At 36.8% G+C, this 24,152-nt stretch overlaps 1 protein-coding gene across 1 annotated transcript in view; it reads right to left on the reverse strand.

Moving 5' to 3' along the window:
* The window catches only part of IQCM (IQ motif containing M), a 352,356-nt gene that overhangs the window by 192,067 nt on the left and 136,137 nt on the right, over window positions 1-24,152 (reverse strand). The window contains 2 exon segments of the mRNA XM_028168309.2: window positions 7,930-8,074; window positions 19,357-19,555. Of these exon segments, the coding sequence (XP_028024110.2) occupies window positions 7,930-8,074; window positions 19,357-19,555 (344 nt within the window).

Genomic DNA, 24,152 nt, shown 5'->3' on the forward strand with positions numbered 1-24,152 from the left:
TCCTCAGCACAGGTTTAGCTCTGAAATACGGGCTCCCAGTGACAAAGGGCACCAGAGCGGTTTCTAACAGAAGTTAATGTATCATCCCGACAATCAACCATATAGACTTCAATTTTCTATCCATTCACTCATCCACTCATTCAGCTGAGATGGACAGTCATAAGACATCAACAAGTTCAAGAGGCATTTAGTGATTGTCTGAATACGAGTAGCTATTCCAGATTCTGAAACACAGCAGAAAATAAACATAAATGTCTATTTAGTATCTCTATGACTTTTTTTCTCTATTCTAACAAGCAAACTAGAGCAGTTGCTGTTGGTGTCTCCATTCATATTGCCTTGTCCCTTACATGTCTGTGCATGCTAACCTGATTTAAATCGCCAGCATCTGCATTTCATTGCCTAAGGGGTCCCTCTGGCTGCAGGACTCCACTCTGCCCACCTGTGCAGCAAGCCAGAAGTGCCAGGCGATCAAGGCTCCCACTGGAGCAGCCCTTCATCTCTGACTGGGGGAGTTGGTGGGTAAAGACACAGCACTTGAGGCAAGATGGCTACACTGTTCCCTAGAGGGATTAAGCTCTGGTTGCCCACAGGGTAATCTGCTGGATGATGCACCTTTTTCTTCCTTCCATCTCTTCCCTGACTCATTTCTCCATTCTGCTAACAATATTTCCCCAAATAAGACAGTTGTACTCCCTCTCACTTTTTAAAGGATTAAGTAAAAGAAGCCCCAGCAGTTTCCTAATGAAAGAAGAGTTTTCTCTTTCTCTGCCTCTCTCACTTGTTTTCTCTTTCTGCCTTTTCATCTCTCAAATACTTTGCTCCTTCCTGCTTTTTTCTCTAGAAACCAGGCTGTTGGACTGGGGAAACTGATCTGAGTCCCATGACATACATAGAATCTCTTTCTCTCTCTGGCTTCTTCCTTCCTCAACCTCTAGCCACCGAAAAGGAGGCATTTTAACTCAAAGAATTCTGGTTATTGATAAATATTTTTGGTACATAATTTTAGCATAATTAATAAGCTTAATGAAAACTATCCTTTCAAAAAATATTTTTGAACCCTTCTGATAAACCAAGCATTTGTTAACAGTGGGTATGTATTAATGAACATAACAGACACAGTTCTTGTCTTCATGGAACTTACAGTCCACTATAAAATAAACATTTTATGACTAGCTGAAACTACCAAAAATGTAGCACTTTTATTTTATAAGGCAATAAGTTGCTGATTCCAATTAAATATAATTTACTCGAATCATTTTGTTGTTGTAGTTTTGTTTCATTTCTAAAGAAAAGTTACAAAAGCTGCTGTTGGTTTTTTTAAATAAATTTATTTATTTTTGGCTGCGTTGCGTCTTCGTTGCTGCGCACAGGCTTTCTCTAGTTGCGGCAAGCGGGGGCTACTCTTCGTTGCAGTGAGCGAGCTTCTCATTGCGGTGCACATGTTGTGGAGCATGGGCTCTAGGCGCGTGGGCTTCAGTAGTTGCAGCATGCAGGCTCAGTAGTTGTGGCTCGTGAGCTCTAGAGCACAGGCTCAGCAGTTGTGGAGCAGGGGCTTAGTTGCTCAGCAGGTGAATTCTTAACCACTGTGCCACCAGAGAAGTCCCATCCAAGAATTCTTAAATGGAACACAATGATGACAGGGAACCAAGCAAATGTTCACCCTGTATGAGCATCAGTAAGTCCCTGTACCCTCACACAGTGACATCCATGTGAGTTACTTCTTGCTCCCAGGCTATTATGTTCCAGCGCCTAGGGTTTTCTGTTTTTTGAAGTTGTGTCTCATCCTTCACAGACTATCAGAAGTCAACTCACAGCCTCCTCTCCAATGTTCTAATTTCAGGATTCTAAGTTTCTATGGGCCTTCACTTTGCTGAATGTCCCGACCCCCAGCGTGTCCCCCAGGATGTAGGGGCCGATCTTCACCCACCCGTCGTGTTTCTGCTTCTTGGCTGTTGCCATCTTTCTCCAGGAACTGAGTCTGCACATGCAAAAGCAGTTTTAAGTTTAAAACAAACTCGAGAAGGAGATACAGAAATTTCTCATAAATCCTTTACCCCCCACTCAAGCATAATCCCCCCCCCCATTATCAATTATTAATCAATGCACCAACTCCAGAGCGGTGAGTTTGTTACCAAGAATAAACCTACACTGACACATCATAATCACTAAAGCCAGTAGTTTACCTTGGTGTTGTACATTCTTTGGGTTTGGACAAATGTATAATAACATGTATCCATCACTGTACAAAATAGTTTCATGGTCCTAAAACTCCTCTGTGCTTGCTGATTCATCCTTCCCCCCACCCCATCCCACCCCAGGCAACCATCGATCTTTTTATTTTCTCCACAGTTTCGCCTTTTCCAAAATGTCAGGTAGTTGGAATCATACAGAATGTAGCCTTTTCAGATTGGCTTCTTTCACTTAGTAATATGCACTTAAGTTTCCTCCATTTCTTTTCATGGCTTAACAGCTCATTTCTTCTTATAACAAAATGATATTCACTGTCTGGGTGTACCAGTTTATTTATCCATTCACCTACTAATGGAGGGAAAAGCTTGGAAGGTTGCTTCCAAGCTTTGGCAATTATGAAAATGCTGCTATAGATATCCATGTGTAGGGTGTGTGTGGACATAAATCCCCTGTGGCTAAACACCAAAGAGAATGATTGCTGGATTGTATGGTAGGAGTACGTTTAATTTTGTAAAAAAACACCAAACTGTCTTTCAAAATGGCTGTATCATTTTGCTTTCCCACCAACAACGAATAACAGTGCCTGCTGCTCCACATCCTTGCCAGTGTTTGGTGCTGTCAGTGTTCTGGATTTTGGCCATTTTAATAGGTGTGTAGTGGTATCTCTTTGTTGTTTTAATTTGCACTTCCCTGATGACAAATGATGTGGAACATCATTCCATATGCTTATTTGTTATCTGTACTGAGGTCTCTGTTGAGATCTTTGGCCCATATTTTAATCAAGTTGTTTGCTTTCTTATTGTTGACTTTTAAGAGTTCCTTGTATATTTCAGATAACAGTCCTTTATTAGATATGTCTTTTGCAAATATTTTCTTTCAGTATGTGGCTTATCTTCCCATTCTCTTGATACTGTCTTTCACAGTGCAAAAGTTCTTCATTTTAATGTAGTCTAGTTTATCAATTATTTTTTTAATGAGTCATGTCTTTGGTATTATATCTAAAAAGTCACCATATCCAAGATCATCTATGTTTTCTCCTATGTTACCTCTTAGGAGTTTTATAGTTTTGCATTTTACACTTAGGTCTATGATCCATTTTGAGTTAATTTTGTGAAGTGTGCAAAGTCTGTGTTTAGATTTATTTTTTTACACATGGATGCCCAGTTAGTCCAGCACCATTTGTTGAAAAGACTATCTTTGCCCTATTATATTGCCTTTGTTCTTTTGTCAAAGGCCAGTTGACTATATTTATAGGGGTCTGTTTCTGGGCTCTCTATTCTGTTCCACTGATCTATTTGTCTATTCTTTCACCAATACCACACTTGAACTTGTAGCCTTATCATAAATCTTGAAGTCAGATAGCATCAGTCCTCCAATTTTGTTCTTCTTCAATATTGTTTTGGCTATTCTAGTCTTTTGCCTCTCCATATAAACTTTAGAATCATTTTGGTGGTGTCCACAAAATAACTTGCTGAGATTTTGAATGTGATTGTATTAAATCTATAGATCAAGTTAGGAAGAACAGACATCTTTACAATATTGAGTCTACCTATCCGTTAACATGGAATATCTATCCATTTATTTAGTTCTTTGATTTTGTTCATTGGAGTCTTGTAGTTTTCCTCATAAAGATCTTATACATATTTTGTTGTCTTTATACCTAAGTATTTCATTTTTGGAGGGTACTAATGTAAATGGTAGTGTGTTTTTAATTTCAAAGTCTACTTGTTCATTGTTGGTATCTAGGAAAGCAATTAACTTTTGTATATTAACCTTGTATCCTGCAACCTTGATATAAATGGCTTGCTAGTTCCAGAGGGTTTTTTGTCAATTCTTTCAGATTTGCTACACAAACGATTATATGATCTGCAAACAAAGATAGTTTTCTTTCTTCCCAATCTGTATGCCTTTATTTCCTTTTCTTGCTTTATTGCATCAGCAAGAACTTCCAGTATGATGTTGAAAAGAAGTGGTGAGAGAGAGTGGGGGCAGAGGATATCCTTGCCATGTACCTGATCTTAGTAGGAGAACTCTGAGTTACTCACGTTAGGTATGATGTTAGCTGTAGTTTTTTTGTAGATAGTCTTTATCAAGTTGAGAAAGTTCCTCTCTATTTCCTGTTTACTGAGAGTTTTTATTATGAATGGGTGTTGGATTTTACCCAACTATGTAGTGGATTCATCTATTTCTCCTTGTAGTTCTATCAGTTTTTGCCTCTCATAGTTTGATGCTATGTTGTTAGGCAGATACACAATTACAATTGTTAATGTCTTCTTGGAGAATTGACCCCTTTACCATTATGTAATGCTCTTCTTCACCTTTGATAACTTTCTTTAATTTGCAGTCTGCTCTGTCTGAAATTAATATAGCTGCTCCTGCTTTATCTTGATTATTGTTAGCATGGTACATTTTTCTCCATCCATTTACTTTTAACCTATATATGTCTTTATATTTAAAGTGGGTTTCTTGTAGACAGCATACCATTGGGTTGTGTTTCTTGATCCACTCTGACAATGTCTGTCTTTTAATTGGTGGATTTAGATCATTTAACGTTCAAAGTGATTACTGACACAGTTGGATTCATATCTACTATATCCGATAGGTTTTCTATTTGTTGCCCTTGTTCTTTGTTCTTATTTTTCTCTGCCTTTTGTAGTTTTAATTGAGGATTTTATATGTTTCTATTTTCTCTCATTGCAAAGCATATCTATTATACTTTTTTTTTAATGGTTGCCCTGGAGTGCACAACATACATTTATAGCTAATCTAAATCCACTTTCAAATAACACTATCCTACTTCATGGGTAGTGCAAATACCTTACAATAACAAAATAATCCTAATTCCTCCCTCCCATCCCTTGTATAATTGCTGTCATTCACTTCACTTATACATACATGTACATATATTAGCATATATAATTATACCTAAGCTACATATGTATATTGTAATTGAGTATATTGTTAGTATTATTTTGAACATGTTATCTGTAAGATCACTTAGGAATAAGAAAAATAAATGTTTTATTTTACCTTCTTATTTCTTCTTCAGTGCTCTTCTTTACTTTTTGTAGTCTGAGTTTCTGACCTATATTATTTCCCCTCTCTCTAAGAAATTTCTTTTAACACTTTTTGCAAGGCAGATATACCGGCAACAAATTCCCTCAATTTTTGTTTGTCTGAGAAAGTCCTTCATTTTTTTAAGTATAATTTTTAAAGGTACAGAATTCTGGGTTGGTGTTTTATTTCTCTCAACACTTTAACTATTTCATGCCATTCTTCTTACTTGCATGGTTTTGGATAAGTCAAATGTAATTCTTTTTTTTTTTTTTCTCTCTAGAGGCCAGGTGTCTTCCCCATCTGGCTTCTTTCAGAATTTTTTTCTTTAATTTAATTTTCTATAGTTTGAAGATGATATGCCTAGGTGTAGTTTTTTGGAATTTATTCCACTTGGTGTTCTCTGGGCTTCATGGATCTGTGGTTTGGTGTCTGACATTAATTTGGGGAAATTCTCAGTTATTATTGTTATAAATATTTCTTCTGTTTCTTTCTTCTCCCTCTGGTATTCCCATATGTTACTCCTTTTGTAGTTGCCCCACAGTCCCTGGATACTTTGTTCTGCTTTTTATTTCAGTCTTTGTTCTCTTTGCTTTTCAGTGTTCAAGGATTCTATTGATATAATTTCTAGCTCAGAGAATCTTTCCTCAGCCACCTTTCCAAGAAGCCCATCAGAGGCATTCTTCATTTGTTACAGTATTTTTTATTTTTATCATTTCTTTGGGGTTCTTTCTTGGGATTTCCATCTCTCTGCCTACCTTGCCCATCTGTTCTTGCATGCTGTCTATTTTATGCATAATTAGCATATTTAATCATAGTTGTTTTAAATTCTCAGCCTGCTAATTCCAACACCCCTGCCATGTCTGGTTCTGATGTTTGCTTTGTCTTTACAAATTGTGTTTTTTGCGTCTTTGTATACCTTGTAGTATACATGTAGCTAGTCATGACATATTGGGTAAAGGAAACTGCTGTAAAAAGGTCTTTAGTAATGTGGTGATAAGGTGCTGGAGGAGAAGAAGTGTTCTAATGATTAAATCTCAGTCTCTTATGGAGCCTATGTCTCTGGACTGTGAACTTCATGAATGTTTCCCAGTTTTTTCTTCCCCATTAGGTGGGACAGGATGGTCAGAGTGGACTGGAGTTGGGTATTTCCCTTCCACAGGTTTAATTAGGCTCTGATAATACCCAGCAGGTTAGGCTCTGGTTAATTAGTTTCCCCTGAAGGCAGGCCTTGTTAAGAAGAATGGAGTGCTCTGGCATATTTCAAAATGGTTCGTTTTCTCATATTTACTGTGGGAATCTGATTGAGCTCCTGGAGGTAAATATCACAGTATTGTGGAGGCCCCTTTATGACTGGATCCTCTGGAATTTTTAACTCTCAGAATTGTGCTCCAGCCATTCGTCAATTACAGTTCATTTTTCTTACCCCAGCACTGGTTCCCACATTGGATTCTGCTCATCAGTCTCTGCTCTGGTAAGCTGTGACTTGGTATGCCTATCTCTCCAATCTTAGGGGCAGCAGTTTGCCCTGTGTCTCCCCTCTTTTACGAATCCAAGAAGAGTTGTTGATTTTTTAGGCTGATCAGCTTTTTTACTTGTTGTTAAGATACAGTGTTGACTTCCAAGCTCCTTACATACAGAAGCAGAAACCAGAAGTCCTCATTTATTTATTTTTTAATCAAGAAACAGACTGTAATATCCATCTTAATCAAGCAATAATAAATTCATTAAATATAATAAAAATCAGGATCTCTGAAAGTTAAGATAGAAATTGGAAAACCTGTTCTTCACGTAGAATTTCAACACTAATAAGCAACATGTAATGGATATCTGTTGTTTAGTCTGCTCAGTGTCCTTTAACTGTTCTTCTGTTATAAATATGTAGTTTTCCTTTGGGGAGCTACTCCCTCCCCCTAATGAATATAGTTTTTATGCAACTCCCAAGCAAATTTCTTTGCCCTACCAAGGCAAAGTGTTGGACACATAACTCAAGCTAAACTAACCTAGAATTTGAATTTAAAGCTCAAGAATAAAAAGTCACAAAGTGATAGCATCTTTTCTATCCCCCAGAGGCAAACAGAGATTGCCCTTTATTTTTTGCTCCTTAGATCTCTGGAGCAGCTCTGGTTCATGTTCTTTCTGGAATCTGATTCTTTAGCTATCTTTCCTTTAAATTTCCTTTTTGTTTAGCCAGAATGAGATCCTAATAAATTAGTCCACATATACATCACCTTAAAAAGTAAATAGCTTGGGGCTTCCCTGGTGGCGCAGTGGTTGGGAATCAGCCTGCCAATGCAGGGGACACAGGTTCATGCCCTGGTCCGGGAAGATCCCACATGCCGCGGAGCGGCTAGGCCCGTGAGCCACAACTACTGAGCCTGCGTGTCTGGAGCCTGTGCTCCGCAACAAGAGAGGCCGCGATAGTGAGAGGCCCGCGCACCGCGATGAAGAGTGGCCCCCGCTTGCCACAGCTAGACAAAGCCCTCGCACAGAAAACTAAGACCCAACACAGCCAAAAATAAATAAATTTATATTAAAAAAAAAAAGTAAATAGCTTGCAGCAATAAAAATATCACCTACTTGTGTTGTCTATGGGTAATTATATGTAAATTATATGTAAATTATTAATGGTTAAAATAATTCCAAACCTAAAATCAAATCAGAAATGACAGCATCACATACATTTTTTTCTATCCATCCATTCCTCTAGCTCTGTAAGGTTTATAATTTGTCTCGTCCTCCAAAGACCAAGTCGATATTTAACACGATGGATTAGTCTGCAATACATGTTTATAACTGTTCTCAAATCTGGTCCATGATACAAAGCCTATAAAACAGGAATATAGACAGTTGAACTCTTTATATATTTCTGCTATTTATATTTAATCTGATTTTGCCCTATTCATTTCATTTGTCTCACCCAGTTTCTCAGATTATGATGTATTTTATTTATGTTTTTAAATAAGTTTGGTTAAATACATGCATTATAGAGTGGGTTAATCTCCCTAAAGTTCAGAGAACATCATTTTGAGTTGCTCTGTTATCACATACTCATACTTCCCATATAAAAGAGGTTTTGGTGATGGGTGATAGAAGCTTCCTAGGTTGGTGTACAGATTTTTATAATATGTAGCCCACTTAGCCAGAAAAAAAAAATAAAAGTTTTATTAAGGCATTACTCTGTAATGGATGATTCTTACCTAAGCTATCCACTCTGGGTGCTCAAATCCTTGTATTTTCTTTCTTTTGAAAATTATATATTTATGTATTGTACCTATTTTTCACTGGATATTTTCAGATTTTACTTGTTGATTTCTAAAAAAAACCTCAATATTAAATAAAGTAATCCTTTTCAGCATATGTGCAAATGTTGTTCTCTCCGTTTACCTTTAATCTGTGACTGTATTTTTCTGTATGTTCATTTTATACATTCTACTATAATAAATTTTTTTTTTTTTTTTAAATGAGGATCTTGAATCAGATGCGTATGTTTGATTGATTGATTGATTGATTGATTTTTGGCTGTGTTGGGTCTTCGTTTCTGTGCGAGGGCTTTCTCCAGTTGTGGCAAGCGGGGGCCACTCTTCATCGCGATGCGCGGGCCTCTCACCGTCGCGGCCTCTCTCGTTGCGGAGCACAGGCTCCAGACGCGCAGGCTCAGCAGTTGTAGCTCACGGGCCCAGCCGCTCTGCGGCATGTGGGATCCTCCCAGGCCAGGGCTCGAACCCGTGTCCCCTGCATTAGCAGGCAGACTCTCAACCACTGCGCCACCAGGGAAGCCCCTAATAAATTTTTTTAATTAAAGTATAAAAATTCATCCATTTCAGGTTTTTTTTTTTGGTTTTGTAAACAGCCAGTTCCATTTTATTTACCAATTCAAATATGTTTACATTTTACATTTTCTAGCTCATTAATTTCTCTACTTTATTTTTCTATTTTTTTATTTTTTATTTTTTATTTTTTTTTAAGTTTTAATTTTTATTTATTTATTTATTTATGGCTGTGTTGGGTCTTCGTTTCTGTGTGAGGGCTTTCTCTAGTTGTGGCAAGTGGGGGCCACTCTTCATCGCGGTGCGCAGGCCTCTCATTATCGCGGCCTCTCTTGTTGCAGAGCACAGGCTCCAGACGCGCAGGCTCAGTAATTGTGGCTCACGGGCCTAGTTGCTCTGTGGCATGTGGGATCTTCCCAGACCAGGGCTCGAACCCGTGTCCCCTGCATTGGCAGGCAGATTCTCAACCACTGCGCCACCAGGGAAGCCCTACTTATCTTTATTAATTCCTTTTTTTAAAGGCTTATTTTCTCCTTCTTGGCTTCTTGAATTAAAGACTTAATTAACCTATTTTCATTAATTTTTTACAAATGTACTTAAGTTCATGAAATTTCTTCTGAGTCCACTTTCCTTTGATGTGCTTTGCATACCATTATACAAGTAAAAACACTAAAGCATAAAATATTTAAATAACTTTCCCATGGTCCTATAGTTACTAAATTGCAGAATTGGTTCTGAATTCAAAATAGGGACACTTCAGAGCCCACACTTAATTATATAAGTATTCCTCTTAATTTACTTGAATTTCATATTTTTCACCCATTCTGTAAATTTTTGTTTTGGTTTCTTTCCTAGTATATTTATTATTACACTTATGATTGTTCTTGCTTTTATTTATTTTCTGTTTTGTGTGATTCTTGGAAGGTTGTTTTTATTATTTTATTTTTCTTCACCTTTTTTAAACACTATGTTTAAGCCTATATTTTTTAATTTATCAAAACTATCAATGAAATAATATTTCTTGATTTACCTAAATAAAAAAATAAATTAGCATAATTTCACTACTTTCCTTTTCTCCTTCCATCTGAATTCCATCAGAATCAGGCAGATTCTGAATGTTTGCTAATGTCTTTCAACAATTAATAACATTTTCCAGTGTGTATTTTTAATCTGCCTTTTGTTCAATAGGCTCTTGTCATTTTGTTGTTGTTGTTTTGTTTTGTTTTAAATAATGCATTGGTCACACTTTATTTTTTATGGTTTCTATTTTTTTTTTAACATCTTTATTGGAGTATAATTGCTTTACAATGGTGTGTTAGTTTCTGCTGTATAACAAAGTGAATCAGTTATACATATACATATATCCCCATGTCTCTTCCCTCTTGCATCTCCCTCCCTCCCACCCTCCCTATCCTACCCCTCTAGGTGGTCACAAAGTACCGAGCTGATCTCCCTGTGCTATGCGGCTGCTTCCCACTAGCTATCTATTTTACATTTGGTAGTGAGGTGGATGGACCTAGAGTCTGTCATACAGAGTGAAGTAAGTCACACTTTTGGAGCACTCCCCATCATGTGAATCTTAGCAGAAGGCATAACTCACTTCCTACAATTTGAAGCCACAAATCAGTTGCTCATGATCCAAGCCTCCTCTGTTGCTGGGATGCAGACATGTGACAAAGCTTCCTCCATTATCTGCACCAGACTCAGGTTTTGACTCGAAACTAATAATGCTTTTAAAAGTGAGACAAACAGTGAGAAATCTATTTGTGTGGTAAAGTAACCATGGCAGCAATATCCATTTTCCAAGGGTAGCATTGGTGGAAGCAGAACAGGATTCAGCGTTTGCAACAGACTCTGTGCAGGATTTGACTGGAGTCTAAGGAGCTATCTAGGCTAGCCTTCATCATTCCTTCATGTTCCTGAGCTTAATTCTTCAGACCTCTGCTCAATATTCTACTCAATACCTTTCTGCTTAAATCTGCCAGTAGGTTTCTTTTGCTAATAATTAAGAATCAAGCATTGTTTTAATTGTATTCTTAGAACATGAGGCAAAAGTTCCCTGCTTGGAGTGCTGCTTAGTTGAATGATGACATTTGCTAAGAGAGCAGGGGCATTTGGTCAGTCACCAAACCCAATATGAGTGTTTTTCCTCCGAATTTAATAAATCCTCTTTTGTGGACACAACCTGTCTTGTGAAGAAACCCTTCTCAGATCTGAGGCATTCAGAAGGCTACCTAGGAGGTTTTCATGGTTAAGAAGTTGGGTCAGAGAAAGTGGCAATGGTCCATCTGTGTGGTTCTTATTATAGCATGCCTCTCTGCCAGCCTTCTGTACAGAAATATGCCTCAGTTATGATGCTATGTCATCTCAGTATGTGAATCTTTCACCATATTTCTAAACATTTCTCAAGACAGAATTAATCAGAAAAATGTACAAATTGATATTTACAACAGCAATATTGAAGTAAAAGACAATGCAAATTACTGATTATAATTTTCCAATCCATGTTGATTTAAAGTGTAAATGTATCATGCTTATTGTACATCAGGATTTAAAATTTTTTTCCCAAATATACGTCAGCTTTTTATTTGATATGGTCATGTCTTTTTTTAAAGTAATGGATTGATTGCTTGTTGGGAGAATTCCATTCCCATATGATACTTAGTGGGACTTAATTTCTTTGATTACTAGCAAGAGTAGCTTCTTTCATATTTACTAGCCATTTATGTTTCTCCTACTGTGAAGTACTAGTTCTTCTACCTATTTTTGCCTAGGCCTTCATTCCTAGCAGCATTGGAAATCACTGATCTAACCCTCTTTATTATACTGTGTCTGAACTTCCTTGATCTAGCATATTCTGGTTTTCTTCATACCTCTCTAGCTATGGAATTCATTTGTGGAATCCTCATCTCTGCCTTCCCCCTTGAGCATTGGTATTTCTCACTCTTGCCTTTACATGCCTCTCTCCTTACTTTACATATGCTCTCTGGACAATGACATCAATTCCAATGGTTCTAGACAGTATCACTAATAATGATTCTCAAATCTATGGATGAGGGCAGAGTACAGAGGGCATCCTTGGTCAGGGAGCTGAATCAAAATGTGTAGAAAAGATTTCCCAGATTTCACATCCTCTCATCCCATTCACCATCATGTTGAAAATAATTTATTCAAAAACATGTGCCAGGAAAGTTCTAGACCTTGTGGAGTAGTGAACAGAAAAGACAAAATTCCTGTCTTACAATGAGTTACATTTTGATGGAAGGAACAATAATCCAATAAACAAATATGTATGTATAGGTGGCAGTCCGTGGTATGAAGAACAATAGTGTTTTAAATGGAATAGGGAGTGACCAGAGTAAGTGTTATTTTTTATAGGGTAGTATGGGGCAGGCTTTTTGATAATGTAACAATGAACAGAAAGACGAATGAAATAAGAGAGCCATGCAGTCACCTGGGGAAAGAGCTTTCTCAGAGACAAAATGAGAATCATTGCCAAATTGATCCACTTTTATGGGTGGGATGGTTTTATATTCTTCTTCAGGTGTGTTAAGGTGGAAAAAGTTTAAGAACTACTGACGAACCTCAAATGTTTCCCTATGGCCCAATCTTCCTTCTGAGCTTAGACTCATATACCCAACTGCTTCCCAGACATCTCAAGGATGTTCCACAGGCACTTCAAACTCAATGTTGAAAACTGGACTCTGTCTCCTTTCCTTTCCTCCCACCTCTCCTACTCACTCCTCCGAAGTTCTATATTTCACAATCATCCATCAGGTTGCCCAAGACAAAAACCTAGGATCCATTCCTGACTCCTCCAGCTCCCTTATCTCCAAATCTAATCAAATCCAATGTCCTACCTACTGTGCATTTCTCCAACTTTACACCAAGCCACCACCATCAGGCACTGGATTACTGAAAAAGCATACTAGTTGTTCTTTCTCTAATTTTGCCACCTTCTTTCCCCAATTCATTGTCCAGAGTCAGTAATTTTTCTAAAATAAAAAATCTCTTCATGTCACTGACCTGCTTTAAAGTCATCCATTCCCATACACTAAGTATAAAGTATAAACTCCTTAGCATGGTTTTAAAGAACATTGTTAATCTGCTCCTACCTTCATCTTCCTCTACTGCCACTGTCCTCCCAACCAGCCCCCTAAATGTTCTGTATCATCTAAGGCTGTTGAGATTCCCTGGGCCTACAACTCTCTCAACCTCCCCGTCTATATGACAAAACACAACTACCCTTCATCCTCCAGATCTCAATTTGTTGACACTACCCCCACACCAGACAGAGTCCTTTGGGTTCAGTGGTCCTTCTAAGTTCTCTAATAATACCTAAGACTTGGTTACCTCCATTTCTGTGTGGACTATTTGCTCTATGCACCAGGCAAGATATCAGATCTAGTAAATAGTAACTATGATCACATTTTTTAAAAAGTGTTCTGGAATACATTAATATAGTTCTCCCAGTACCTGAGAGTTAACACATTTATGTAATAAAACTATTTTGTACAAGGTCACCAGTGCCACAGGTCCATGAATGGGCTTCAGAATTTTCTTATTAATTCTTATTGGGGTTTTTTTTAGATAATGAGAGGAAATCCATACTTTATCAAATTTTCAAAGGATTCTGTAATCCCCAAAAGAATAAAGACCACTGACCTATGCATGGGATATTAAAACTCAGATTTCCAGGATTTCTCCAATTTTATTTATTCAACAACTGTTTATTCAAAACCAATTTTGAACGCTTTTTTATTGCAACCACCAGCCATTCAAATGTTTTAGAATTTCAGTATTTTTGACAAACAGCACCTGAACATATCAACTTAAGACTAAAATTTTTAAATGTAAATTATAAATATTCAGAGAAAAATCTTTAAGTTAAAATCTTAGAGGCATTACACTGAGGAAAATACTGTTTTTGTGTCTTTAGGATTTTTTTCTGGATCATACTAACTTATACCAAAACACATGCAAACAAACAACATAGAAATTTTAAAAGGAAAAGGATATTGTGAATGGTGGAAATAAATAATGCTGATAGTTAAAGGCAGCAATCTCTGTGGTCTCCTTATGACTGATATAATTCAATGCTGCTTCATTATTTCTAAATAAACCCAAACTAGAGCATTTCACAGGAAATGGTGGAAACTATACAGTCTCCTGAGGTACTTTAGAGCAACATTCTAGCAGATACTGTCTACAGCCACAAGCTCTGAAGTGCCAGCCAAACAATATGACTATGGAAGTTTCCCAGTGGAGGGATTCCCACAGTGCTGACAATTATCCAGTGATTTGCTGTGCAGCCTTTAGACCAGAAAGTCTATCAGAAATTCCCCCAACAGCAACCCTGCACAAGTCTCAGTCCTGGAACTGGACTATGCATACATTACAGCCCTGCCACATGACCATTTCAACAGTAAGCAGAACAACATTAACCGTATCAACAGAGCAGCCACGCAACATACACACCAATGGTGGAATAAAAAAGAAAATCAATGATCATAACAAATTTCATAACCAAATCAAAGTCAACAATCTAGTTTATATTTGCTCAGACCCTTGAAAAAGGCTTCCCATTCTTTTCATCTCAATTCTACCTCCGCATAGAAATTCAACATTTTCCTTGCCGAGCTCTCCTTTTCACTATCATCTTGGGCTCACTCTTGTTCTCTACATTTTCTAGACTCATTTTGTCCCAGAGGTTATGGATGATGCTACAGTTCTCTCCAACATCAGGAAATGCTAAAATTAAGTTAAATTATAATATAAATATGTTATCATATACATAATATCATGTGTATGATATATTTATTTATATATGTTTATATATATATGTATATATATGAATCATTAGAGTGCCCTGATAAACTTCTACAACTATATTTTGTTGAATTAATTCATCCATTCTAAGACATTTGTTGAATAGCTACCATATGCCAAGCACTATTCTAAGCCTTTGGACACGGTAGCAAACAAGACAGAAAACAATATAAACATATACAAACAAGAAAATAAACAAGAAAAACAGCAGATAATAAGTGAATATAGTTAAAATGAGAGAGAATGCATGTATCAAAACAGTATGTGGTGCTATATAATATAAAAGTAAAGAGTATGTACTCCTAAACAGGTCACAGAAATTGTAGTGCCCATGACAGAGGTGTAAACAAAAGGTCAAAATGTAGAGGACTGGGCACAATAACGACCAAAAATAGAGAGATCAGCTCTGCTTGATGGACCACAGAAGGTGTCTAGGTGTGAACACTTAAGGAAGATCTTAACGAATGAGTTGGAGTTTATCAGAAAATTAGGAAGAGTATTCCACTCAGAGAGAACAGTATAAAAACATAAGATAATAGGAAACAATCAGGGAATTAAAGGATTTGGGCTTTGCTAGAGCAGAGGGTATTAGTGAAGAAGTGTCCTGTGATGAGGCTGGACAGTGGGAAACGGCCAGACCAGGGAGGCCATGTGTACTATGTTAGAGAATCCGTATTTCATCTAATAAGAAACATGGGGCTATCAAAAGACTATAAAGAAATGGAATAAGGTCATCAGAGTGGAATTTCCTCAATTGCATATGACAGATTAGATGGGAGTAGGTCTATAGGCAGGGAGGCCAATTAGGAGACAACTGCAGTTCTCCATGTGAGGAGTGATGAATAGGAGCTCTGGTAAGAGCCCAGAGAGGAAAAGTAGCACAAGAAATGTTAAGGAAGTGGTGATCAACGGAATATGGGGGTGAGAAAGTTGAAGCAGACTAAGAAAACTCCAGGTGTATAGCTTGGAAAATCGGTGGTGGGACAGTTCACCAAAATAGGTAGTACAGGAAAGGAAGAGTTTTGTGGAGTAAGAAAATAAGTTCATTGAAGGCTCCTTGGAGTTTGACTTAACTATGGACCTTGCAAATGGGCAATTAAATGCCTAAATCTAGAGCTAGAGAGATAGGTCTGGGATAGGGCCATAGATTAGATTAGGGAGCAATCAGCTATAAAGTAGTTTAAGTTGATGATATAATATGTAAAATGAGCATGGGCTTTGGGGTCAGACAAGGGTTTGAATTCTAGCTCTGTCACTTACCAGGAGGGCAACTCTGGTCAAATGACTTAATTTCTCTGAGCATCAGTTTCTTCACATATAAAATGTGAAGCAGCGATTTCACAGAATTACTGAAAGATTAACTATATGGAATGCTTACTTATTGTCAGAGTTTTACATGCATTATCACATTTAATCATCAGAACTGCAAATGTATGTTATATGTACATATTAATGCATGTATAAATATACACACGTTGATAGGCAATGGACTACCTTCTAACAGCAAGCTTGTATTCTCAGAGAAATTCATTCAGGGTGCCCAATGAGAGGCCATTTGGGGGGCTCCTCCCAGAAAATCCAGGAATTCAAGTGGGCACTCCTGATCTATTCTTCTATTTCTAGTTGGTTTTCCAAATTCCTTTATGAGTAGCACAACTTTAGTCCTCAAGGTGAAACATTTTTGGATTCTCTCAAAGTTTTGCCAAAATCCATCCACTCAGGTTCTTCTGCATTTGCCCAGCCAAAATAGGTCCTTGTGCTTTATTCTGAATGTCAGGATTGCTGTTTATAAAAGTTGCTCAGGTGGGTGTGTGGATGTTTGTGTAGTTTCTTTTTTTTTTTTTTTTTTTTTTTTTTAACAATTGGTTTTTTGTTTTTTTTTTTAAAATTTTTTATTTATTTATTTATGGCTGTGTTGGGTCTTCGTTTCTGTGCGAGGGCTTTCTCTAGTCGCGGCAAGTGGGGGCCACTCTTCATCGCGGTGCGCGGGCCTCTCACTATCGCGGCCTCTCTTGTTGCAGAGCACAGGCTCCAGACGCGCAGGCTCAGTAATTGTGGCTCACGGGCCTAGTTGCTCCGCGGCATGTGGGATCTTCCCAGACCAGGGCTCGAACCCGTGTCCCCTGCATTGGCAGGCAGACTCTCAACCACTGCGCCACCAGGGAAGCCCCTGTAGTTTCTTTTTAAGGTGAAGGTTTATGCACTGATAGAGTACTCAGGAGTGTGGGAAGTGGAAAGTTGTTTTAAACAGAGAATAAGCAGATAGCATAGGAGAAACAAAATCAATGCAAATAGGTGGTCCCAGCCTTAGAGTAAAAGTAATCCCAGAACTGCTGGGTTAAGGATAAGCTAGGCATTTGTTCACAGTCTCCAGCTTGATACAATCTGAAACTGTCACAAGAGTAGATTATTCATAACATTTTCTTAAACCAAAGAATGTAGACAGAAATTTATTTAGAAAAATCATAGGTATATTGACAAGGTGACTATTCAGAAGTCTGCTTAACTGAATCTAAATGTCCATTGATGGATGAATGGATAAAGAAGATGTGGTACACCAGTCAGAATGGCCATCATCAAAAAATCTACAAACAATAAAGGCTGGAGAGGGTGTGGCGAAAACGGAACCCTCTTGCACTGTTGGTGGAAATGTAAATTGATACAGCCACTATGGAGAACAGTATGGAGGTTCCTTAAAAAACTAAAAATAGAACTACCATATGACCCAGCAATCCCACTACTGGGCATATACCCTGAGAAAACCATAATTCAAAAAGAGTCATGTACCACAATGTTCATTGCAGCACTATTTACAATAGCCAGGACATGGAAGCAACCTAAGTGTCCATCGACAGATGAATGGATAAAGAAGATGTGGCACATATATACAATGGAATATTACTCAGCCATAAAAAGAAACGAAATTGAGTTATTTGTAGTGAGGTGGATGGGTCTAGAGCCTGTCATACAGAGTGAAGTAAGGCAGAAAGAGAAAAACAAATACTGTATGCTAACACATATATATGGAATCTAAAAAAAAAATGGTTCTGATGAACCTAGGGTCAGGACAGGAATAAAGACGCAGACGTAGAGAATGGACTTGAGGACACGGGGGAGGGGAGAAGGGGAAGTTGGGACAAAGTGAGAGAGTGGCATTGACATATATACACTACCAAATGTAAAACAGATAGCTAGTGGGAAGCAGCTGCATAGCACAGGGAGATCAGCTTGGTGCTTTGTGACCACCTAGAGGGGTGGGATAGGGAGAGTGGGAGGGAGGCTCAAGAGGGAGGGAATATGGGGATACATATATACATATAGCTGATTCACTGTTATACAGCAGAAACTAACACAACATTGTAAAGCAATTATACTCCAGTAAAGATATAAATAAATAAATAAATATGAAGGAGAATGCTTAAAAATTTTGTGGTGTATATATATATATATATATATATAAAGTATATACATAAATGTATTTTTATATATAAATATATATTTATATTTTAAATATATTTAGAAAATATATATAAATGTATATATTTATACATTTATACATAGCTAAAAATGTGTATATTTATAAACTTATACTCAGCCTAAAAAAAAAAAAAAAAGAATAAAATCTTGCCATTTGTGACAACCTAGAGGATATTTGTATGGACCTAGAGGGCATTATGCTAAGTGAAATAAGTCAGACAGAGAAAGACAAATACTGCATGATTTCACATATATATGGAATATAAAAAGGAAAACAAATGAACAAACATAACAAAACAGAGACAGAGTCATAGACACAAACAGGTTTTTGCCAGAGGAGAGGGGGTCGGAGGGAGGAGAGAAACAGGTAAAAGAGATTAAGAGGTATAAATTTCCAATTGTAAAATATGTGAGTCACGGGTATGAAATGTACAGTATGGGGAATTTACTCAGTAATTACATAATATCTTTGTATGGTGACAAATGATAACTAGACTTGTTGTGGTGATCATTTTGAAATGTATAGAAGTATCAACTCCTATGTTGTGAAACAGTAACTAACATAGTGTTGTAGGTCAATTACACCTCAAAAACAACAAACAAACAAACTCATAGAAAAAGAGACCAGATTTGTGGTTACCAGAGGAGAGGGGGAGGCAAAGGGGAAATTGGAGGAAGGCAGTCAACAGGTACAAACTTCCAGTTATAGGATAAATGAGTACTAGGGATGTCATGTACAGCAGGACAAATATAATAAACTCAGCTGTATGTTATATATGAGAGATGTTAAGAGAGTAAATCCTGAGAGTTCTCGTCACAAGGAAATTTGTTTTCTATTTCTTAATTTTATATCTATATGAGATGATGAGTGGTCATTAAACTTACTGTGGTAATCATTTTGTGATGTATGTAAGTCAAATCATTAGGCTGTATACTTTAAACTTGTACAGTGCTGTATATCAGTTATATCTCAATAAAACTGGAAGAATAAAAGACTTTTTAAACACATTATAATATTCAATATATGCTTTACCTTGATCATTATTCTTTGGAATCTTTTGCGTTCGAGCCACCCTCTGACAAGTGCCTGCATGACGATGACCATTCTAACTATGTTTTTGGTAATTGCGAATTTTTTCCTTCCCCGGAACACTTGGAAGATTTCTATGTGTGGTCCAATTCTTTTAACTTTATTGTCAAGTTTATCACTTTTACTTAGAATAGATTTTGGGCTAAAAACAAAATATATAACTTTCTTATTATAGTTAATAAGAAAAATAAACGTCTAAAAAGTCTTAAATTCATTTTCATAATGAATATATTGAAATAGGAAATATATTGTAATTAGCACATAAAATTCATAGGTATATCAACTGAACATTCCAATAGGGTTCTCCAAAGAAGGTTGAATATGCCAGAATTAATATAACATGTATAAATTAACCTTCTGAAGAAAGGAAACCCAAAAGAAAGTGAATCTGTCAAAGCTTATCCACAACTATTCAAAAGAGAGATATAGTATCTAAGGAACAAAATATTTTCCTATGACAGGGCACATTAGTAAAAATAACTTTCCTGTCCCAGAAGCTATTTTAAACTAAAGATTGCTTCAAAATTATTTGCACTGATACTCTACTTACCAAACATCATCTGAAAAGTAATTTTATTTTCCAAATGCACTCAACTGAGAGGCAGGGTAGTGTATTGTTAGGGCCATGGACTACAGAATCGCAGAAGTGAGGGATCATACTGGAAAACATGACAAGCCCTGCAATGCTGATATGGATGGTCCGTCCTTGCAGTGATGATGACCATGTGAGAAAACTACAGACTTTCTACTATGAACAGACTGTCTGTAACCTTGGCAACCTTCTGTCTGTTTTTTTCCTTTATATATCTGTTGCATTTTTTATAGGTAGTCTGTTTTTTCAAAGTCTTCCAAAGTTCAAAGTGTAGTTTCCTTGCAATTTTTAGCATACAAACATCTTTTTTGTTGTTGTTGTTGTTGTTGGATTTTTTTTTTTTTTTAACAAAAGACCCCAAATAGCCAAAGCAATCTTGAGAAAGAAAAATGGAGCTGGAGGAATCAGTCTCCTGGACTTCAGACTATACTACAAAGCTACAGTAATCAAGACAGTATGGTACTGGCACAAAAAGTAGCCACTACTGATCAGTGACATTTGTTCAAGCACAGAAAATTGTCCTCCATATTTACTTTTGACCTATAGTTAAAGATACAGAACCGAGGCTGTTATTTCTTTGTGTTTGTGTATATAAATGAAAAATGTCCTTTTTGTCTTTGCAAAAGAAAGGAAGTTAGCCTTGTATGATGTTCTTGTAACTGTAGCTCTTTTGTATCTTTGGTTGGTTCTTTCTCTTATTCTCTCTCTTGAGAAAATTTTTGTAGATTAATGAGTCAAAAATATAACATGTGCTGTAGAGAAATATTCAAATTGACAAAGCTACCAGAAAAGGCAAAGTCTTCTTTTTGTTTGTTTAAATTAAGATTGATTTTGAATAGCTTAGAAAAGAGGGAGCTCTGCCTTCTAAGAGTATTTTTGCTCCTTTAATATAACAATTTTTATGAACAGGCCTCCATGTATGAGATAAACTGGGAATGAGGATGAAATAGAAATGGTCACTTCTGGCTTGGCCAGAGTTTCAAGACCTACTGTGAAATCTAAAGGACCCTGAGTTGATGACTTTTTCTCCTTTTTCTCAGAAGAAATAAGTCTTCTAGAAATACCTAGATAAGCCAACTTTATAGTCAAAGTTTCATGTTCTAACAATAAGGTGTAAAAAAATCTTAAAGGGATATGTGTGACTGACTGTAAAGTGAAGTGTAATGCATATTGTTAAAGTACCAGCAGTGGTCACCGCATCTCTGCTGGTCTCCTAAGTTGCCCTGAATGGCACAGAGTTCTTAGTCATGTACTGAAAAGTATATGTAGTGTGGGAGGGGGTCGGGGGATGGGAGAAGGAGAATTGAAATTAGTTATTTTTGGTTAAAAGCTATAGTTGATATGAGTGATTAGAACTACATTAATTAAAAGGATTATAAGGAAACACAAACATGTTTACAAAATGATGGATACGTTTTGTCTGTTTTTTTATCAATTGAAGAAGAAAAGAATTTTATCTTAGGCCCTAGCCATATGGACTTTCGTCAATAGCACATCTCTAAACAACTGGAATGTTAAAAATAAAAGAAAGGGAAATTTAAAGTTGAAGAATAATTTATTGAAGGCTTGATGGAAAGTGAATTATATTTACAAATAATGGGTTTGAAAAGAAGCTATGAAATATACAAAATTTTGACAAAGTTAGGTCACTTTTGATAAGCAAGCTTAATCTTAAAATAGAGAAATGCCTGTGAATGAATTCTCAACTATGAAATGTTGTATAGGTGGTATACAGAAAGAAAGTAAAATTAGAATTTGATTTTCTTTCTGTTACACTGAGAAACTGATTTTTGAATAACAGTCTGCTCCTAATATGACAGAGGAAAAATAGTTCACTACCTTCATTATAGTTTCCCTAGGAAACAAAAGTTCCTGTATCACAAAAATATTTCTCCTATCAGGCTTATAAATCTTTTTTTCTTCTTCCTTGTGATCTACTTCTTACAAAATCTGGTATTCCTAATATTTAATGTTACTTGTAGCTATGTTACTTTTTTTTACTCTAAAGGCACCTATAACTTTTACTGATACTGCGCCTCCTGTGAAAATTCTTTCCAATTCAAATTCAAGCCCCAAATTTAAAAACAAACTGTTGTGATGTCTTTTTAACCTATCTTTTGGGTGTCCCAGATGGCTGAAAGACCATACCAAAGATTTTTTTCCTTCACTATATAAGAGGAGGAATGCTAGAAATGGCAAGGTATGTGTGGCATAGTTGTTACATAAATGAGTCAAAAATGGCCCTTGTATATTGGCCCCTATGTTGTTTACTTCTTACGTTAGGCAAGGATTAGCTCAAAAGCCTGTTGGCTCCAAACTCAAAATTCTTAAACATCCAATTGTTTTAAATATGGCCCAAACAAGCATATTTTTTAGCCATTTAGAGCCTGCCTGTTTTGCATGTCCCATGAAACTATAACCAACATCTACTAGCCATAGATAAGACAAACCTTGAGGCCATAAAAGACCACAAGCCACTGCTGCCCACTGGAGCTCTCTGACCCAGAGACATCCTCATCTTGCTGTGAGTGATATCACGTAGACATGTAAGCCCCCCTCTGACTCTCCCACTCCCACAGGAGTTCCCTTACCCTCTTCCCCTTCTGGGTGATGGCTCTATGTCATGATCTCTAGAAGGTCTTCTGCTGTGAGGGACTTCCCCTCTCATGCAAAGCTGTCCATATGATGCCCAGATAAAGCTTGTTATGTGCCATTGCCACTTCATGGCCATGCCTTTTCCTTGATTATCCCCATGATCTTTGAACTCAGTACAATGATCCACAGTTTTACTTAATTCAGCACTACTATTGAATATATTGAAATAGTCAATACATTGAAAGCTGTCCTATTTATCCAAGTCCAAACCATGAAAAGAAATCAAAGTCTCCTCCTTAAGTTAAATATATAACAACTAAAATATTATTAATATAAATGTATTAGGAGCTCACTGTGATAAACTGATTGCACTGATGGCCAATTAATGCTTCCTTATGTCCCTATCTTTGCAATGTGATTTTATAGCCCCACCCATCAAGAGGTAGAATCAAGTTACCTACCTGTGAATCTAGGCTATGATCAAGGTATCAGATCAAATAGTTTTCAGACAGAGAAGGAATCATTAAACAAGATTGCATGTGAGAAAAGATACAATAAGTTAATTAGTAAGTTAATCATATCTAAACATTAGACACTGAGCTTGGCAAACATTTGAACAGGGAATTTCCTTTCAACTGCTAATGCTTATATGATAATATATATTAAACACTACATCAGTTTTAGAGTTTGTTTCAGATATTGCTACTAATTAGTTTTGGCTGATACTGAAGTATTTTGTATGTTCCATTTATAAAAGCACTCTTTGCCCATCTGTTCATAGGTTGAAAGTAATTAAAGGACACTTATTTTGGCTGTTGTAAAAGCCAAATACTTTTTAAGCTGCAAATATGTGACAAAATCAGTTCAGGTTGCCAAGTTCGGAAATACATTAAAAGAGATTTGTGATGCCTCCCTACCCCCAATTCCTCTTCCAACCTGCATTATCGAGAAGTAAATATCACCGCTTTCCTGATTAGACTATCATGCCTGCTTTGTCCAAATGCTTTGTAATTTAGTTATAATTTACACAATTTACTCTGATTTGGATCCTCTGCTACCAAGCTGTGTCAAGGGCTTTCGTTTCCTGTACTTGCAGCCTTGAAGCAGAAACACGTGATGCCCTCATGCTTTGAATGTTGGATCTGAAAGCAACTTGGCTAACAAGTGAAACAAGTGTGGCTTACTTTAATGTCCTATATGAGGTCTGTTCAGTTTAAAAACAATGCATTAAATTCAGCATGGGTGATAGAGATTTTTAAGAACAGGGATGTTACACATTTCCATGAAAAATCTTGTCTCAATATTATTTAGTACTCCATTTTCAAATCTTCCCAAGGGTTTAGTACTTCATGCTAGCAAAACCTATTCACTTAAAAAAAATCAAAACAGAATTCCTGGAACTTTTAAAAATAGGTGCAATCCTCCTGAAGTGGAAGATAGACACAAGTTTAGTTAAGGCAAAAATTTTAAATAGTTTAAATATGTGAATGAGATGTGTTTTCTTCTGTGCTTTCCACACTTTTTTTGTGTTCTGATCATTCCTCACAATGCT

This window comes from Balaenoptera acutorostrata, chromosome 5, assembly GCF_949987535.1.
Source record: "Balaenoptera acutorostrata chromosome 5, mBalAcu1.1, whole genome shotgun sequence".
Taxonomy (NCBI): domain Eukaryota; kingdom Metazoa; phylum Chordata; class Mammalia; order Artiodactyla; family Balaenopteridae; genus Balaenoptera; species Balaenoptera acutorostrata.